The 21,963-nt window shown below is 33.5% G+C and overlaps 1 protein-coding gene across 1 annotated transcript in view; it reads right to left on the bottom strand.

The window, feature by feature from the left end:
- Positions 1-1,421: 1,421 nt before the first annotated feature.
- The window catches only part of LOC145661530 (scavenger receptor class B member 1-like), an 81,345-nt gene continuing 60,803 nt past the window's right edge, over positions 1,422-21,963 (bottom strand). Inside the window, exons 4-7 of the mRNA XM_081726850.1 lie at positions 13,007-13,403; positions 9,862-9,983; positions 7,635-7,763; positions 1,422-3,802 (exon numbers count right to left, since the gene is read on the bottom strand). Of these exons, the coding sequence (XP_081582976.1) occupies positions 3,632-3,802; positions 7,635-7,763; positions 9,862-9,983; positions 13,007-13,403 (819 nt within the window). The 3' untranslated portion in view covers positions 1,422-3,631. The remainder of the gene's footprint in view (positions 3,803-7,634; positions 7,764-9,861; positions 9,984-13,006; positions 13,404-21,963) is intronic.

Here is a 21,963-nt window from a genome sequence, read left to right as displayed (position 1 = left end):
TTGTATTACTTTCTTTAGTGGGTGAATTTTCAAATACCTTCAAACAGCCTTCTGAGGAGTAAATAACCTTAAAGTAAACCCGTAGCAAATCTGCCAATAAAAAATATATATTACATTCATATATTAGTTCTTACAATCATCTGTTCATTAATATAATTGCTTAGCAAAGACATACGATTTAAGAATATCACATTATTCTCTTAAACAAGAATTCTGACTACGTTACTTAGATTGGATGTTAAATTAAGATTACAGCTTCATGAACATTTATTAATAAAATTAAACCATTTAAATTTAGAACCAATTAACATTCTTAGCTAATGTATGAATACATGTGATAATTTGTTCTGTTGCTTACCGAAAACCTAAAATTGTATTATCATAGTTTTGAATTAAACACACATTAGGAACACATTAATTGCCATAATACCATTCCTCAATGGTTTTATTATTTTCCATCAGAATTTCCATATATCCTCTGACCAATTCAAGGTAACACTATTAATTATATGAAAATTTATAGAAATCTAGGAAATAGTAATGAAACCAATACTAATGCAAAAAGCAATTTTGCATTTTTAATCTTTCTTCTGAACTTTAATTAAATCCAAACTAAATTTTTAATAACTTTTAAATTTGAGTAGAGATAACTTTTTAATTTGAACAGAAATATTAAGTTTTTCATTTGAATAGAGACAATTACCAGATCCCATAACTTCCATTCAGATTGATTTCGGAACCGAGATTATCGAAATATTATGTATGTTTTAGTTAAAACCCAATATATTATGGATATTTTTTTTGCCTAGGTGTGTACTGTATAATGTAGAAAAAAAATTTTTTTTAAGTGGTAACGTTCCAAAGGCGCCTTTTGCCTTCATCTCCAGAGCTCAACTAATATGAAACATAATATTAGACAATTACCTGTCATTGAATTTTACATTTAAATTATAGCTCTTGGCCATATACACATTTTATCAAATAGGATGTACAATTTTGACCAAGATAGAAAGAGCATAAACAAATATCGGTTTGAATTTTCAAAAATAGTGTATTTGTGGATAAACATCACATTCACAGGAACAAAATAATAGATTTTTTTTTAAATAGTCAGTTATTCACGTATCCACACATGTACCATAGATTGATACATGTAATTATCAATTATAAATTTGAATACCAACATCATGAAATGAAAGAAAGGCTTAAAATTCAGTGACATTTGGTGTGTTACTATAATTTTAAAATTAATTTCGAAGTTTAATTCTTTGCACAATATAACTTTTTGTATTAGTTCTATTAGGAAACGATGTTCTATACTTATTCCTATTTAAAATTACAATGGATGACAGTCTTCAAAACTTTATATTAGTTGAACCCTAAAGAATAGGATAGTAAATATAATATTGTCTTTTGCATTTGGAATGTAAGTATTAAGAATATTAAAATAACGAAAAAGAGTCTTACTTCTATCATTATAGAGTTCAACATATTTAATAATAATAATAATAATAATAGTTATACTCGTACTAAATATAGGGATATAGTTTGAATAAAACATTGACATGAATGAAAAAAGTTTGAAAACCTAAACCTTATTTCTCTTCTTCATTTTATAATAGACACTTGAAAACTCATTTTAGTAGTTTGTCCATTTTCTTAAAACTCCAAGTTAAGAGCTTGTTTACACTTACAAAGCACACTAAATGACAGTGCTTAAGAGATTAAAAAAATTCTGCGTACACTGGGATTTCACCAATATTCTGTCTGTGGTTTTCTGTTCACAAAGTATTTAAATAAGAAGATATATTGTCATGGTCTCAGAATTATAATCCTAATACTTATTATCAGGAAATTTGTATGATATCGTCTTTTATTTAAAACCATTTGGATATACTAGAAACCACTACTAGGGTATACTATACTAGGATAGAAAACGCTTTATCGACCTTCCTTTACACATCTACTAAATAAAGTTTTGCGGAGAGATATTTTGGATATACCTTGGCATCAGGTCAAAAAGAACAACCTTCTACTACTATAAATCTACTCGTATATACTTTCACTACTATAATCTACTTGTGGGTGTATTTATATATACCTACTTCTACGGACGAACAACTTCCTAAGTTTCACAAAAACTAAAAACTCAGTTGATAAGTAAATGAAAAGTCATAGAAATATGCACATACAAGGTCCGCCAGTGAATTGGGCGATTTTAAAAGAGTAATGAAATCACGAAAACTTTACATGCTATGACATATTTATTTTTAATACAAGGTATACATCTTAGCACTTACTGTACATAACACTAATTTAAATTTTTCAAAATAATATCCGCAAGTTCCCCTCCACTGATGCATATTTAGCCAGCCGATCGCAAAAACTTGTCATAGCCGTCGTAATATTTTTACTGGGAAATTCGAAATCTCTTCCTGTTTCCGCACTTTTAGTTCTTCAGGTATGTGTGGTGTTGGTGGGCAATACATAAGACTCTGAAGATGGCCCTACAAGAAAAGATCGCTCAGAACACTCAGGTCTAGTGATTATGCTTGCTATTTCATATAACTTTTTCTGAAGATTAGACATCCTGAAAAAAAAAGTTGACGCAGAAACATCCATTGTCGCCGTGAACAGTGATCCAAGAACTTCTTTATCCCTCGCCTCATGCTTATTTTCAGTAGGATGGGGCCGCAAGCCACATTGCAGGAGCCACAGTGGGTGTTATGCGTCCACTTTGTCTTGGACGCCCTATCTCCAGAAAAGGTGACATCGAATGGCCAGCATGGTCATCAGATCTGAGTGTTTGTGTCCTTTTTTCCTGTTGTTGTTTCCTTGTTTCAGTTTTTTTAACAAATCTAATCGTGTCATGACGTGTAGTATTTTTGTGATTTTACTACCATTAAGAATTGCCTGATTCACTGGTGGACCTTGTATGTGAAAGCTGGTGTTGTTTTACGACGGCGTTTGTTCAATTTACAACTTTCCAACGAAACTGGTGTCTATTTCCCTGCATAGGTTAAGATATTCAAAAGTAATAGTGTAAAACTAAAGTGATACTTAAAGCAGGATTGTAACCTGCAGGTAGTTACATTCACACCAAAAGACTTCGTCATACAAAACTACAATTACCACTTTATATAATAAAACCACATACATTCCACTATGGAAAACATCATTAAATGTTTATTCTTCCTAAAAACTCTTTTTCTCAGTATATATAACTTAATTCCTCAGGACAGATCTTTTGTCTTAACACCAAGATCTACGGTCTAACTAAAACTTCCATATTCTCATCAACAAACTTCGTCGCAAAGACTATAGGTTCCGTACCCACCTTTTTGTCACTTTTCTTGTCCACTTAATACAAAACATCATTATAATTGTGACCTTATTTTCATCCTCAACATCAGTAACTGCAACTTTCATAACACGCTAATGGCAACATCTATTTGATAACAATAGTTTTATTTTAACAGGAACAACACTAATGCGCGTTCTAGTTGTTTTCTTGTTGTCGTAAAGTAATACAACCTTCAGATATGATTTTATGAATTCCAACTTTGATTCACTAACTTTGCTTTATTTAGAGCTATGATCAAATTCTCAATTGCAAGATAATATTATATTTTCATAGGTAATACCCAACTATTATATAGTTCAACTTCTTTCTTTTAATGCGTTGCATGAACTTAACAAAGGATGATACGGTTGTTATTATAAGAACAAATATTACAATATGTGATGCATAGACTGCCAAAAACGCCATAGCTGCGAGGTGCAATGGAAGCTTAAACACTGCCTGAAACAGCAAGAATAGAACACAAAATATCATTAGGTTTGTATTTTGTATGTTAGTAAAAGGTGTTTGTTCATAGATGTCATTATTTACATTTGATTAATAAAAACTATCACAGATCTTTACATACACTTCTGTACGCATTTAGTTATTTAATTTATACATTACCAATTACTAAAAGCCATTGATTTGTCCACACAAATGTAACATCCGGCAATTCCTTTTCCAAATTTTCTAAATCACAATACTACAAATGCATAGGAAAATACTCTTCCGGGGAAGGATGGAATGGATATTCTACATGTAGTATTTACATTTTAATCCCAGAAATTTCCGTTACACCTACTTATGTAGAAAAATCTAAACCAGAGTTTTTCAACTTGGGGGTCACGAGAGAGTTTCATGGGGGTCGCGAAGATAAGCGGAAGAGATAGTAAAAATAATTAGAATCTAATACCGGAAAATATTTTTAAATGTTATTCTGAATGTTGTTCTGATAGACATGGTTTTGTTGCACATACAGTTAAGAACAACAAAAAACTCGTAAATGTACTAGACATTTTCAACAGATGCAGAGTTGTTTAAGAATCAATTTAAATGAAATAGGTACAATATGAAAATCAATTTAAATGAAATAGGTACGCTATGAAACTAATAAGAACTGCATATTGAAATACCAGAAAAATACAAATGCAACAAAACATGCATATTAAAATACAATTAAAATTGAAAGCTAATGAGATACCTGAGCATGGTGTGATTTCACTAGTGCGGCAATGTCCGGTTCAATCTTCGTGACGCACATTATGAAGTCATTTAAAATACTCAGTAACGTTTTTAACATCTGTCCAAGTTTTAAAAACCAATGACCCAAAATTAAGGGATTTATGAAGTTTTAAAATTTTCAGACGCCCTCCATTTTGAAAAGTATGATCGATCGGATTCGATATTCGTAATGTGAATGAACTGATCAAATTTAGTTTTAATCCATTGGCTTTTAGGGAAGATGCAGTATCCACTACATACAATAAATGGATTTTACTATTGTAGAAATAGATGGATATCGTGAGATCTCCGCAATAGGTATTTTAAAAATCTCACACAAGCTTATTACAAACTATAAATTATCAGATGGTCACTGGCAAGAGGATATGATAAAATGGGGGTCGTGATAAGAATTAAGATGAGAACCACTAGTCTAAACTAATTTACTGCCGAAAAGTAGTAGATTCTTTTTGAAGAGCAGACCGAGAGAGGTGGCCAAGCCATAAAAACTAAATTCCGAGAAATCGAATTTAGGATAAATAGCTGCAAACTTTCCCCTGTGAAGGTGGTTCTTTTATTTCTGCATACCATTCTACAGACATCTGTGCAACTTTTAACCTGCAATACATAATGTAAAGTGTGTTGTATAAAGAGTAATAAACGAATATTACTAATGTAATGGAAATATTTTGCAGTGATGATATCTGGAAGTTTATTTAATACAAACTAAATACAATAAGTTAGGTTAGATTTGTTACCTAACCTAACCTAAATTTACCAAATTGTCCGTGTTATGGTCTGATTTCAGATTTCAGTAGAATGGGTGGTACACGAGTGGAATAAATGGCATCATTTTTAGCAGATCAATATACTTCAGATATATGATCTTCCTACCATCAGGAAAATTGATCTACCATCCATCCAAGCTGTTCAACGGAGGCCATAGGTCATCCGTAGAGGAAACAATACATTTGCTCCCTGTGCCTGATGTTTCTGAAACACACGAAGTTTCCTCCACACCTCAGCTGATGAGTAGGTGCACTTAACCAAGATGAACCCAGGTTCAGTAGCCGATACTCTCACAGCAGTCACCTTTCGCATTTTCACCTTGGTGCCAGTTTCATCCGCTGTGTCTTTGAATAACACTTTGGAAATTGATTGTACGTCTTTCATATCAGATGACATGCGTATTACATAAAATGGATCCTGCACTCTGGCTCTTCCAACAAGATTGTACCACAAGATCGTTCAGGCATGTACATATGACTTCCTGGTTTTTTCTCGATAACCACAAAATCAGCATTACACGACATAAAGGTATGGCTTGGAACCAAGTAGTATTAAACATATTTCTTCAAACTTGTGTGAATGAAACAGAATGTAATACAACAAGATTTTTTTTTTTTGTAAAAAGTAGTAGTCCGAAATGAAACATAGTTCTATCTTGTGTAGAACATGGCCCGGATTCAGAAGAAATTCCAGCAAGTAGGATCCGATTTCAGATGAACAACAGGATGCTTTTGTTTCTAGCCACATGACAATGTACACATTTCTCATATTGAATTGCTGTTCACTGTTTCATTGTTTTTTTTTTTTGTTTTTTTTAACCAACATTTCGTTTCCGCATTTAACATTTGTTAACTTTTGTTGCAGTTGTGTTTGGTAGCGTGCTACCAGGCTCCGCCATCTTTTTTGCAAGCAGACATGTCTTCTGATTGACCGTTAAAGCTGGACTGTGGTTTGACCCCTTCTCTCAGGACATGATTTGTTGTGCCGCAAATCGTCATATATTTTCATTCCTATTTTTGAAGACACAGGGAACAAATTACAGACTCACTTAGTTCGGAAATTGATAGACAGATGACAGAGCAATGCATTTCCACCATAATCTCATTTTTCGTCGGAGTGTGGTTTGGCCCCCTCTCTCGGTCAGCCCTCCAACTCTTAAGGTTATTGGCTATATTTCAGTCCAACTACATTTGAATTGGATAAAATCTGAATCTATTTATCTACGTGTAGGAATGTTAAAAGGAACTTTAAACATCAAACAAACGAGCAAAAACTAATTGGATAACTACTTCTGATCATCTTTCAGAGACTCTGGCGAATATTATCTCCTTCAAAATTCACTATACATTCTTATGTAAACTTTTCTTAAATTGGCAAAGAACCGTAAGCCTTGAGTTCGACCATATTTTACACTGAGTGTAAGCTAGTTGAGACGCGGATCTTCGACACGTCAGCTTGGTACGAATCAGCTTACCAGTTTCTCTAATACAGTATGTAAAGGATATGGTTCAAATCAGGGCTCTGAACGCTTGAATTCAGTCCGTAAAAATTGCTGTCCATAGAAGATCATACCCAGGAAAAATTCGAATCTTTATTATCTAAAATTGAAAAACAAGAAATCGTACTTCAGAAATTTGAAATATCGCTTTTATTCAAAGTAAATTTGGAAGTTTCAGATGGCATTGACCTCTGATACACTTCCATCAATAAGGTATTTTGTACACAGATTATTGCCCTGAAGACATCAACATAACATTTCACATTTCACATTAAATATTATAGATGTCTTCTGTCATCTTATGCAGTAAATAACAAATAATGATCAGATGTTATACTAGGAGAAACTCCACACCATATCTCACATCATTGTATTTTAAGGTCCTCGCAGTGTCGCAGTATATTCTGAAAGAACCCATCATACACACATGAAAGCGAGAAATCTTGTCTACGCAGTCTAAAGAAGTTACTTTCCTATAATACCGTTCAACTCAAAAGCCACTACATACACACCGGAGATGAGACGCTTAATTTAACTTGGTGATTAAGTATAACTGAACAGTTGAAATATCCAAGCGGCGAGATACCGTGGGCAGTATTCTAATAGCAGCTGATGCGACCCAAAGACGTACCAACGTTAGAACTAACGCGACAGTCACTACCAGAATCGTCTGGTGGGGTAATTTTCAACACCTCATAATTACAGCATTAGAGATATTGAATGGTACGTAATCATATGTAGAGACTTCATTCATAAATTAACATAAAAACTATTTATACCAACCTCTTCGCCCCAAGCGATAGGCAAAACAATGTCTTCTTTGAAAATGTTCATACGGCGAATGCCGTTGGTTTTCTTCACAACTATGTTCAACTGGATCCTTGCTGCTCCGCTTAAAGGTAGGCCAAATTTCTGAAAAATATTTAAAGTATATGTAATATTCAAATAAAACATAAAGAAATACAATATTTTGATTAATTTAGTTGATCAGGCTATTATATGCATAGATTCATATGTGCTACTCAAATTATTAAATTATGAAACAGAACAATAAAGTCTGTTGAGACAAACGAGACTTCTTGCCAGGTAATTTAGTTTTAATTTTTAGAGTGGGATAAATATTTAATAAAATTTCTCGGTGACACGTTTATTGTCATCGAGTAATGTAAATTAAGAGACATTTTTGTGAAAGTAAACTATCAACTACATTTCTAACTTTATTCATTACGGGACATAATAACGAGAATAAGGTTGAAACTTTGAGTGAACGTAGTTTATAGTTTACTAAGGGTCAGTTTTAAGATCTTCTTATATGCTTTCCGTTTCTTAACAGACAGATACATTTATCAAAGAGTTATGTGCGCCATTAAAAGCTACTGCAGAACTGTCCACTCGGTTCTTTATACCAAGGCCTTACCAAAAGATCGTAATACTGGCTTAAGATTTTGCTTTAGCTCAGTTTCTTCAATTTGGTTGGGGAAATATTCCATAACCGCATCACTTATCTAACGGAAGTATTTTTACGGTAAGAAAATAATAAGTTAAATTAAAGTTCACCGGTATATAGAACTACTCATTGCGCATTGAAACAAGTGATTGATTGGGTTTCAACAACAACGGTGTCAGTGAACATAAAGTTGCTGTATATGTTCAGCATCTGTGCAATGTGTTTTGAGTTCCTAAACTGCGTACAAATCCGAGAATATGTAAGAAGTTTGTGGGTGGCTTTAAAATAATAGAACTATTCGTTTGACATTTTTGAAGATACTTTACTTTTAATACGAAGTGGAAAAACGAACACATGTTTTTCACATCACATGTTCACCAAACAAAGTTACAGGACAAAAATTCGCAAACGCTGCATGCAACACATCATTTATCCTCGGATCTTGGAAGTAGTAGTAAAAACAATCATTGGGCATGTTTTAAAAACTAGTTACATGGAACAGTCCATTTGAGAAGATTAGTGTTGCACACTTGATCAAAATGTATCTATACAATGGAGGTGCTATAACGAACTTAGGGTATTTCCGGATTTGACTTCATGACATTATTTATTAAATTCCCTGTATTTCTTGCTACAAATATTTTGCATGCAAAAGCTTCTCTTGTAATAGAAACTGAAGCTAAAGATCTTTCCAAATACAACCAGGAAACACTAAAGGAAGTATCTCCAGAAAATACTTCTTATCTAAAGTGGATGTGAAGTGTGTGTAACAAATATATGTATAAAAAGGTGCATGTGCTATGTCCATAAATCAAACATTAATAATGTATAGGAGTATATTTATTGAGATTACCTTCCACACATAAGACTCTTCCCTTTCTATTAATCCAATTGTAATCAGTTTATAATATGTTGTTTCTTATGCAAACTAAATTGCATTAAAACATTTCTTTTTTCCTACCTGACAATAATTGCTATAACGTTTCATGTGACGGTTTTATTTCATCGGTAGGCATATTTTAACATTGTGATAACGAAATTACCCCAGTGAATATCGTTATCACGTTATATGAACGTTTATCAACCTTAATACCTAACAATAAATGTGTCGATTCTTCAGAAGATTTCTTAAAGATCGCACGTTTTTCTCTTACAGATTCAGTTTTTTCAATCCCAATGGAGTTTCAGCCTAGAGTAAAATTATGTCCAAAACCGGCTTATTCTACGCCGCTTCACTGTAGCTTATTAAAAAGAGGAAGAGACCAGTACAGAAAAAGAGATTTGTGTTGGTTATTCATGTTGAGCATACGTATCTCACGTTAGACAAGTTCTATATAAATAAAAATTAATCTCTCCATCTGAAAAAAGAACTGTTTAAAAGTTGGTCTGTTAAAACCAAGACTTCAATACGTAATTCGTATTATAATGGACATTTCAAGACTTTAAACTTGTTTGAAATCTATACAGAGGTTCACTTGTTGTAATTCTTTTAGGATATCGAAACGTAAAGTCCTATACATAGTTAAATGATATATTTACGAATAGAATTAATCGTAAACTTACCGGCTGTAGGTTAATATATGATTCATGCATCTCTTTGCTAGCTGGAAGTATTCCGTCAACCATAGACAGAAGCTTCTCATCTCCAAGATAGAATCTAGGATAGGAAACTACAAAAGGTCCACCTATTAAGATAATGAGAATTGTTAATTTGATTATTCTAGCAAACACTATCTACAGATTATATTAATAATCCTTTACGATATTAAATTTAACTACTGTCATCACGCTACTGAATCGCAATCAATTCTTAGCCAACAAGGCTATTTTTTAGTTCTTCTAGATAAGTAATTGAATGATATCTTGAACATAACACAATTCTTGTCTTGTGTTGATGAAATTTTACAGAGAAATGTACGGATGTGTAGTGCCTTTCGAGTATGTGCAATTATATGTGAACTAATAATGTTAATGAGAATTTCGAAAGAATGTTGATATGAAACGAATTAACAATAGACTCATAAGAAATGATATGCAGTGATTTACTTATATTTTCTTATTTCACTTGCCTTACATACATCCTAAAGTTTAAGCGCCTCTAATTCCTCCAATGAGACATCAAACATCTTTTTTACAAGTAATTTGTAAACTTTCTTCCTCACAAATTTCCATTACGTTCTCCTTCCAAATATAAATATTCAGGATAAATTAGCGCTTATAACTACATGAATCAATGATTAAAATGCCTCAAGAAAAGAAAAGAAAGGACAGACTTTAAGAGAAAACTTAAGAAGACTTTTCAAGAATATGGGGTAAAAATAAACCTTAATAGTGGAGTCATGGATATTAACATGTAGGGTCAACTCAGAAAAAATAGTACAAAGCTGAATTTTGGTATGGAAATAAAGGAGAGTGTTGTTTATAATATCTAAAATCGGGCTTTGGAGAGAAAATTGTACGTGGTCTATCCGTGAAGAGAGCGTCTTTTCATTAGCTTATGCTCCCTGTCCTCGCCAGCCACACAGGTTGTAAATGACCTACAACCATCTTATCATGCAATTTCATTTATTATCATATTTCTTTATTTCATTTCATTTTTTTGAAGGGGGTTTATAAGCGTGTCGTAAATAACTTCAACTGAACTAGTCAAAAATCTAGGAGATGTAATTGAATTTGACTTGGGTAAAAAATAGTGCAAAACTTATTATTGTTTTAATTGTCATTACTTTACATGAAAGCTCCAAAAGGGAACAGATCTCAAAAGATGTCTGTACACCTCTGCACATAAATACTTGCCGATTTAAAAGAAATGTTTGATACAAAAGTATTGCAGTGGTACAGGGATGCCTTTATGAATATACGTACCTAATTCAACAAAGTGATCATATATTATAGTTCACAGACTAATTTGTAAATACAAAATGTGGATGTTATTAAATTTTTGAACCTAAAGGTAGCACATATAATAATGTTGAGTACAACACTTAACACTGAGAAATAAATATGCATCCACTTTGCGTATTTATGCACCCAAAATTGTATATTTTATGTAATTAAATCGTCCTCATCTGTCAAGTCGTTACAGACTTCTTGAAATTTAGATATGGGAGGGACCGGATGCTGCTACGCAGTATTTTAGACTCTTATTTCAACAGGAACAGATCTACGTAGAGAAATAGTTGTTTTGATGTTATTTTACATTTGTACCTGATAACATGCAGGATGTCTGGCTGGAAAATCAGTGGCGAAGCGTACTACGAGGCTCTGAGACCGGGCCTACGCGTATCTTTTCTTTATCTTTGATTTCTTATAAAATAAAATCAATACTTCAAAATTTCGATTTTTTCGGTAAAAAATAGTAGGTTGGAAACATTTGGAGACCCTTCCGTCTGAGCCTCACCAGCACGCTAGACAGGGTTACGGACTATGCTGCTCAGGGAGCGAAGCTATTATCGCTGGGGATTGCACGCATTGTTGGGAAGGTGCAAAGGTTCGCCTCTGGGAGTTTAGTTTTAGCGTTAAATGCATCATTCAAAGTTAATACGTTATTAAATAATTTCTTTAACATTGAGTAAGAAGTTTATGTATTGAATTAAGTATTTATATTAGTGATAACCTGTTTAGGTATATACTCTCAGGAGTTATTCAGAGTAGCTGTATTTTTTTTTTCCTACGTGGGGCCCTGGTCCATAATAGCTTGTAAAATGTAAGTCTGATGCATTAAACATATGTATAAATTTACCAAACAGTACCGTACAGAATAAAATAATAATATCTGTAATTTTCGTTCAGTTTTTCATTTCATAGAATCAGTGGTGCATTTACAATTTTGTTTCGAGGGGTTTTGCTAACTTTATTTCCGGAAATGTGAACATTTTGCAATATATATAAAATAAAAAATTACGATAAAATTTTGGTGAGTGCTTAAGCGCTGAAGCCACCCCTGAAGCCACTGCATAGAAGCGCTGAAGCCACTGCATAGAATAGAGTATTAAATATATTGCATTGATTCAAATGAAGTTCCTTCGAGCATTGACATTTCTATTAAAGTTATTATTACGTAATGCATAAATTAAATGTAGTATTGTACTTACTTCAAAGTTAAAGATGCAAGTAACAAACGCTTATCCGAGAAATTTGACAGTTAACTGTAAGAATGTACTTTCTTTTTCTCCCCCCCCCCCATTTTCAAATATGCAGGAAATGAAAACAGCAAGTGAGGAAGAAATTCCTCTCATCCTCCTGCAAATCCTAGACAGAAGAAAATATGAATTCACTTCAAAATATTTGTAGTGGAGCTAAATAAGAATATTAGTTTATCGGGCTTTATCAGGCCTACCCTACTTGTGGGATTACGCTTCGCCACTGTGGAAAATACAACTGTAGACTGAATAATACAATTGAAAGTAGACGGGAAAAGTGTAAAATAATACCAGATGAAAGAATCAGAAAAAGTACAAATACTAGTGAACCTCAAGAAATGAATTCAAATGGAAGGAAATAAGATCGTTGTAGACACCACAGTTTTTTTTCCCCTGAAACTTGTAACTGTTGCAGAGAGAAATTGTAACATTGAAAAGTGTTTTAAATATGAATTAACATCAGAACAAACGTCATTATTTACAGGTAGTTTCAGGAGGAAGCTAGATAAAGCTTCTTTAGGAAATGCAGTACTATTGTTTGTGATATGTTTTGGTGATTAACTTACCCAAGTAACAAGGTCCAACATCTGCTAACCCTTTCATTGGGCATGATGACTGTTGATTAGGACAACGACACATCACTTGAGTATCATTATCTTCGAGTGTGTAAGATACCAAATCCTTGAATGTGAACTGAAGAGCTGGCATACCTTGAGAATAAACTTCTTTCATATACTTGAAGTCAATAAGACGACACACTTCTGACTTATAAACTTCAAACTGTGAAGATGGTGTCAATCGATTTGGATACAAACTCTGATCATAGCCATTGACTCGAGCACATTCTTCATCATTCCATCTACTCATTAGAGTCTGATTATTTATTTTGCTAATTTTTCCTAATGAGGAAAAGTCCTTTATACCCCTAAAGATTGTCATCACATCAGGATACGTTGTATTAAGCTGAAAAAGAAACAGAAAATTAAATTGTATTATGTTATGTACAATGTACAGTGTAATGTAAATTTTATTTGTAATTGGCAATATCAAAAATATTGAACATCATATATGTAAGCTATCTAATTTTACTTTAAAATTTTAATAGCCAATTTTTCACACTTTTCCTTTTTATTTTCAACCTTTATTCAAATAATGAGTTAGTGACGAAACAGATCTTTATTTTTTAAAAAAACGTTTCCTACAAGAAATTTAGTAAAGGCTAAAAAGTTTTACTTATTTTTAACGTTCATTTTTTTTTACTTCATGTTTTTTTAAGTACAATTTAACAGAAAATAGAAGAAACTCTTTCAATCTCGACTCTGTTAGAAGTAAAATCTTTCCTGTAGTCAGTAGGCTCATAACAAAGCCTAAGAACCCTTCCCGCTAGTCTAGTGACTAGCGCGCCCGTTTTGTGAACGTAGTATTGGGTTCTAGTCTGGTGGAAAAGCATTGAACTCATTTCAGTGTTACGAACTTCACCTTAAACTATAGGTCCTTGTCTCATATAGAGTTCGTACTGAAAAGTACTCTAAACCTCAATAATAATAATAATAATAATAATAATAATAATAATAATAATAATAATAATAATAATAATAATAATAATAAAGCTTCAGAAGCCTAACTCAATCGGTACTCTTGCTACAGATTCTAGAGGAGCCGTGCTCAATCCTCAATACAGCACCCCATATTGTTTATATACAGGGTCTTGAATATGTCCCTCCAATTTAATGAAAATCCCTCTCATTTTTAATTATATTAAGTGTAATGTTCTCACTATATCTAAATTTGTGTTTATGATCTCCATGATATTAGTTAGGAGATTATTCCTTATACTAAATAAAAGAAAAACGTTCTAATAAATATGAATTTGAGAACTCTTCCTTCCAGACTTACAAATCGTTGAAAATGCGAAACACAACATTTTTAAAAAGCCGTGGCGTGAACATTATCGGAATTTTCGCAAACGGTTCAAAGATTTAATATGAAGAACTAATATGAACTCTTATTCAAGTATCCATGTTCCATAATTCTCTGATAACCACTCAACAGAAACTCGATTAGTACTTAAAAGAGTATTCCAGTACCTCCAAATTATATGTGCAATTCATGGGTTACATGCACAGGACCGACACGGCGTAGGATCGACACGGCATAGGATCGACACGGCACAGAACCGAAACGGCACAGGATCGACACGGCATAGGATCGACAGCAGAACTTTCATACGATCGAAATAATAAAAAATACATTATTTTATAATTACGCAATATTAAGTAACAATTATTTTCTCAAGGATATATAGGAGAGAACCGTCATACGATCGAAACGGCATAGGAACGAAACGGCGTAGGATCGACACGGCATAGGACCGAAACGGCACAGGGCCGACACGGCATAGGACAGAAACGGCACAGGATCGACACGGCACAGGACCGAAACGGCATAGGATCGACACGGCACAGGATCGACACGGCACAGGATCGACATTCTGTAGGGTGGTCAACACTTTCTGAAAATATCAATATCGCATATCCCTCACCTTGAATTTGTGGATATAAAAAATTGTAAGGATAAATAATTCTAAATGGTCTATTTTTAAAAAAATTATATATATATATATATATATATATATATATATATATATATATATATATATATATATATATATATATATATATATACAAATTGTATAAAAATATTGTGCGTAATATATCCATGCCGTAATAAATACACCTTTAATTTTGTGATATTAAAAAAAAAATACGCTAAATAACTCCAATAGTTGATTCGTGGTTTTCAATACCGAATAAATAATATTATTTGTCTGATATTTTTATAATGCTGTAATTTTTTATGTATACTAAGTTGAAGTATGTACATGTAACTGCAATTTTAAAACTGTAGGCTTAGAATTTGCGTTTGGATTTTTTTTTTTTTTTTTTTAAGCGAAGCAATGCACCTATGTTAAGTTGCCTCCTTTCAAATTTCGAATTGAAATCGGAAGCCAATCGTTTGTTTTTCGTTTGTTATTGACTTTTTGAAGAAAAATAGTAAAAATCGTATCTTTCTTAAAACATAAAGAGATGCTTACAAAATAAAGTTGGTATATGGCCAAATTTACCCTTGTTCCTCCACTTAAAATTTTGATTGAAAATCAAAATCAATTGTTTGATATGCGTATGCTACTAATTATTTTGAAAAAGAATAGTCTGTTTCGAAAAACATAAAGAGTCTTTTCAAGAGAAATGGGTGATGGAATTTCATATTGGCTCCACTTTGAAGTCTCGAATCAAAACCGAAGCCAAGCGTTTCTTATTGGTTGTTTTTAAGAGCAAATCGCTTGTTTCGAAAAAATAGAGAAAGAGATTTACAAAATAAATTTAGAATGTGATCAAATTCAATCTGATTCCTTTACTTACAAATTTCGATTCAAGACCAAAATCAATCGTTTGATATGGATTTGTTGTTGCTTGTTTGAAAGAAAAGTAATTTGATTCGAAAAACATAAGAATATAATTAAGAAATAATGTTGATGAAGGTGATTTGTTTCGGGGCGGTTTGCTTATTTTGAAGAAAAAATCACTTGTTTCAAAACAACCAGTAAAATATATCTATTTCCAGGATACATTTGGTGGTCAACTTCATACTGTTTTTTCTGCTTTTAAATATCGATTCAATACTCAAGCTAATAACATGTTTTCCTTTCTTATTGATTGGTTTGAAGAGGAAATAGTTTGTTTTGAAAATTATTAAGAGTCATTTACAAAATAAGGTTGGGTGGGCCAACTTTTTGGTGGTATTTCAAATTTCGATTTAAAATCAAACTCAATCATTTATTTTTCGTTCGTTATTGATTGTTTTGAAGAAAAACTAAGAGCCATTAAAGAAATTTTTATAGTAAAGGGGTCACCTTCACAGGGTTCCTGCACTTCAAATTTCGTTCAAAGCATAAAACGGTTAAAATAATAAGAGAAACACAATCAGTACTCTACGCAAATGTTTAGGGGGTTCAGGGGCTTTAGGAACACAAGTTTATATAATATCGAGTGTTTATATATATAAACGTGCTAATATGATAAACGTGCTTAATTTTGCATAATACCTTGCTCAAGGGGGGTTTCAAAGTCCTTAATCCCTTTACTTCAGTACGCCACTAAACATCAATTATAAGTCATTCGTTATCCAAATTGTACTTCTTGTACTGATTCAATCCTTAATTTTAAAGTTCAAAATTATATGAGCACTTATTATGCTATTGGAAAAGAGCACATATTTTATGACAGTGCAAGGTAGTTTCTTGTTTTAATAATTGAAAGAAAGGAAAACACCAATAAAAGTAATAATAATACCTGACACGAATTCCAATAGTAAATCATATTTTATTATCTTATTTGAAACTTTGAGAAAATTGAAGCTCTACACCGAATACAAATTGGATAATAAGCAATGCTTTATAATTGCTTGATAAATTTCAAATTGAGAACAAAGAGAGTGATACTGTTTAAAAGAAAGATTGAATAAAAACAAGAATTTTAGGAATGATCTAAAAAATGGATCAAAGTATTATGATCTTGGCTAATATTAATTTTTGGATCAGTTACCATAAAATATTCGAACGGTCTCTAAATCGAGTTTTCTCCAGATATGTAGTTCTCCAGGTATAAGGAGTACAAGAAAAATTTCGATTAATTAAATATTTTGGATTTTTTTTATAACGGGCCACAAAATTTTTGGACGGTCCCTAAATCGACTTTTCATATTTTTTACGCAATAAGCATATCACACTGAGTTAAGTGATATCTTGGGTTGGGTTACACTATATGTAGTTCTCCATATATAAGACATACAATAAAATTATTGATTGAATGAAATATATTGGACTTTTTGGATCAGGGGCTACAAACGTTTGGACGGTCCCTAAATCAAGGTTTCGTATTACTTTCGGAATAAGCACATCATGCTGAGTTAAGTGATAGTTTTGGTTTGGCTGCACTATATGTAGTTCTTCAGATATAAGACGTACAAGATCTTTTTTTATTGAATGAAATATATTAGATTTTTTGGATCAAGGGCAACAGAATTTTTGAATGGCCCCTAAATCGAGCTTTCGTTTTATTCAGGCACTAAGCACATCATACTGAGTTCAGTCATAGTTTAGGTTTGGGTACACTATAAGTTGTTCTCCAGATATAAAGCCTACAAGAAGTTTATTGTCTGAAATATATTGGATCTTTTGATCCAATAATAGTCCTTCATCCTCCATTTATACATTAAGCAAGTAACAGTATAACGTGTACATTACGTGATACACTTTGTATTTTATGGTGTGATGTTTAATAATAAATTATTAACAGAATACCCGTTCTTCGCACGGGGAGAATAGTTTCATTTTGAGCATAAAGGGCAATAGAATCTGAGTATGGATTTAAACTGCATCGGGAGTGTTACTGTTCGTCTGAGTGACTCCAAATACTATTTCATCGACACTAATATCGGTATTATTTTTTATCATTATATATATAGTGTGTAACTTCATTAATGTAATGAACGTCTGGAGGTGATTCCTGGACTCGGAAGAAGAATTTAAATGAAACGAAGTCTTTAGCTTATCATAATTATAACTTCTATGCCAATGGTAACGGATGATCAATCAACGGCTTCCTGTTCAACTTAAGAGTGTGTAAAAATGAGAAAAAAATAACTTTGATCCAGAGTAAGTTTATAACGACTGTGCATAAGACAGTCAGGGGCAAAAGATCATGTACGATGAACTAGAGTATAAAGGATTCTTCACATAACAACAGTGATTCCCACAAATTATGTGAATATAATTTGAGCCAAAGTAAGCTAGATTAAAAGATTTCCTCCCCGTAATGCGTAAATTCGTGGAAGATAATAACTACGAGTACAGAAGGAATGAAACTCGACGATACTCAAGGTTTTGCGCGTGTTGCACAAGGAAAGAAAGAAATACAATTTCAAATTATCGATTTATTCTGTTTCGGAGAAGGTAGGATAACTGAAATACTCAGAGGTACCTTGTACAGTATTTGTGCAATGCAGTATGTGTACACGAGACAGCTATGAAGAATAACAGTTCACAGTCTGATATTGTCGACCGTTGACCGCATTGCAAAGATGACATCGGCGAAGCAAATTTTTCCGCGTGTGATCAAGCACATCTGAAATTTCGTAGATGATTGCCGCAGCTATATTACATCGAGCTACAAGTTCTTCGACTGTCGTGGCCGGAGTTTCATACGTATCCCCGAAATAAAATATCAAGCAGCGTGAGGTAGAATGAACGAGGTTGTCATAACACAGGTTTTTCTCTCCCAATCTGGGAATGTTTCATTTAGGTAAGTCTGCATATTCCTGTCAAAATGTGCAGGTGTACTATCATACTGAAATCACATCTGCTGTCTTATGTTCAAGGGCACATGTTCTATCAATTTTGGGAGAAAATTACGTAAAAATAAAAGATACGTACCCCCACACAGGCAGACCGATAATAAATAAGATCCTACCACAAAATTATCCACCACACCACACCAAATTTCTGCTGCTGATCGTTTACTAGAGTTGCATGTGGGTTTTTACGCCATACACATGATAGTTTCAAGACGGTTTTGATCATTCGACGTACGCTGTCTTCAAGTTCAGCTGTCCATATGGGGCTATTTCCTCCGATTTCACGTACGAGAAACCGAAGGGACCCCTCTCTCGAATTCGAATATGGAGGCGTGGAAAAATACAAGGAAAGTTACTCTCTTTTGAGGGCGACGGTCACGATATAAACGCCTCACTTCTGGGCTATTGCCCTTTGCTACTCCATAAATGAGTTGTATATCTGCCAGCTCGTGGACAGGGTAATCTTCCATCGCGCAGGCGTGTACAGGTTAACACAATCAATTTTACTTAAACACCAACGTCTACACTTTTACACGACCTTAAATACCTGGACACAACCCTCTACCGTTGAACACAACATTTCCCATCCTGTTATACAGCAATTACACGTGTAACAGTAGAGCATCTGACTATGTATATCACTCACAAGTTGCGTAGATGCTTATTACAACTCAGCCATGCTAACTGAAGCCATTCCACAATAAAACCTCAAGACAGCCTTCTGTAAGCCACTCGCAATTGGCACACAAGGGACGATAGTTCCGTAGGTATTCCTCCGTGTAGGTATTCCATACAGCTCTAAGGTATGTACATTAGAATGTCGAAAAAAGACTATCCTTTTTTTAAAATGTACTTTCAACGAGCTTCCTTTGAGAAAATTTCTCCGGCAATGATAAAATCAAAATGTAAGTGGTCTACACTAGGATAGTATTTTGGTATATTCACAATAGCAATGAAGTTTTTCATAGCTCAGGGAAAAGTTGAGGTTTGCCAACTCGAAGGAAGGGGAAAACGCCATCAAAAGTATTCCTGGGAGAAGATTCATCTAACGGATAAATCAAGTATACTATTCCAGCGCACTTCTTGGTATCGTTATGCAACGTGTACAACATCCCTTGTTTCTCCACTTTTGTTGCTTCTGTGCACAGAAGTACCATATTCCACGGAATTACATATTACGAGGAAGAAACCGTTTAATGCAGCTTACTTTTGCCCCATATGTATTCACACAATATTTGGAATCCCTGGGTCATGTGGAGAATTCCTTGTACACTCGTTCATCACATATGATCTTTGCATTTTTCGATGTTATATTTCTTTACATGCCGCCTGACTGTCCTATGCACAGTCGTTTTAAACCTAATCTGGATCAAAGTTATTTTTCCTTTTTCACACACTCTTGGACAGGAAGCCGTTCATTTATCATCCGTTACAATTAGCGTAGAAGATATAAGTGTGATACGTTAAAGACTTCGTTCCATTTAAAATCATCTTCCGAGACGTCATTATGTACTGAGACAAAATAGATGAATCACACATGTGTATCTCTCTTTCTTTCGAATTCTGAGTGTTCTTCTAACTTGAACGATGCACTATTATTTTTTAATTTTAAATCTTGTACTTGATTGATCATTTCTTCATTCAACGTTTGATAAAATACTCAAAGGAATACTCCAGTTTCTTTGGAAGTCATCCTTGCATCGTCACTGTACACTAATCGAATCTACGACTAAAAACAATGGACATTCTTTTGCCCGACTTCAATCCGACGTTTTGTTCATGAGTTATGGCGGTTTATTATACATTTTTCCGACAAATTTTCGGGTGTTACACCCAGGTTGTTGTATAGTTTTTGTTTTATTTCGGTGTCAGGAATCACCTAACGACGTTTGTTATATTAATTAAGTTACACCCTATATATATACGGGCGCCATTTTATGTATTTAAAAAACCAAATTTGTTTAGTAACGTAAATAGCTAAACTATGAAAACGTATTTACTAGAGAAACACTTTTTAGTTCTTGTAATAATTTTCTCTCAAACAAACTGAAGGTAAATATATACCAATAAATCAATACAGCTATATTTTAGAAAATGAAATGAAATCTTTGAGTTTTACGTCCCACGGTTATGCCGGTTAGGCTGAAGGAGACGGTGATTATGAGAAATGAATGAAATGGTGGAATGAAGAAAGTGGGAGGAAACGGGAGAACCCCGAGAATATCCACGCACACGGCGTTTATCGACCACAAAGTTCACTTGGCGGGAGCAGGGTTTGAACCCGAGACCCCATGCACCAGGGGTGAACGCTCTACCACTGACCCACCGCGGCTCCAGCTATATTTTAGAAATACAATAGGCACTGATTTTTCGAAGACTGCTCTAATACATAGGAAAAATCAAATTTGTAAATAGAGAGTTTTCTTTTTAAATAAAACAAACTGAATTGCTTAAACTGCGCTATATCGATTGGTTTCAGCATCTGATTTTTTAAAAATAAATAATTAGCAGCACGAAAAATTCCTATATTATCTTCGAAAATAGACCTACATGTTAATTGCTTTACTGGCTTTATACATTTTTTTTTTTGAAAAAGTGATTGTAGGGGAAGATGGGGCTAGTTGCAACAATTTTCAGGTCTGTTTTTTTACTCGAAAATTATTATAGATATAAAAACTATATTGAGTGTACTAAAAGGTACATGCCTTAACTACATACCAAAAAAAGAGAAGTGCAAAACATCGAACGGCAGTTTTGATAGCATCCACTTTTTGAACTAAGTCCGACTGTTGACACTTGCCCCACCCATGGGGTAAATTGCAACATCATCTGGGGTAAGTTGCAACAATCGGACTTGATTCAGAAATTTAAAGCTATCAAATCTACAGCTTGAACATCGCTTCACTCATTTTCACTGTGGCAGTCAATGTCTATAATCTATACAGATGTAGTACGGATTTCTCTCGGAACACGACCAATGAGACCACTTCTCACAACATAAACACTGTACCCAGTCTTCTTCTGTATCCTGTTCTTCGTACGGTTCTTCAGAAACCAAACAGACGACTTGAGAATAAATTCTTCTCAGCTGATGATTTTACGTTTTCGG

Source organism: Thermobia domestica, chromosome 10 (assembly GCF_964235325.1).
Source record: "Thermobia domestica chromosome 10, izTheDome1.hap1.1, whole genome shotgun sequence".
In the NCBI taxonomy this organism is placed as follows: Eukaryota; Metazoa; Arthropoda; class Insecta; order Zygentoma; family Lepismatidae; genus Thermobia; species Thermobia domestica.
This window is presented reverse-complemented; position numbering and strand designations above follow the sequence as displayed.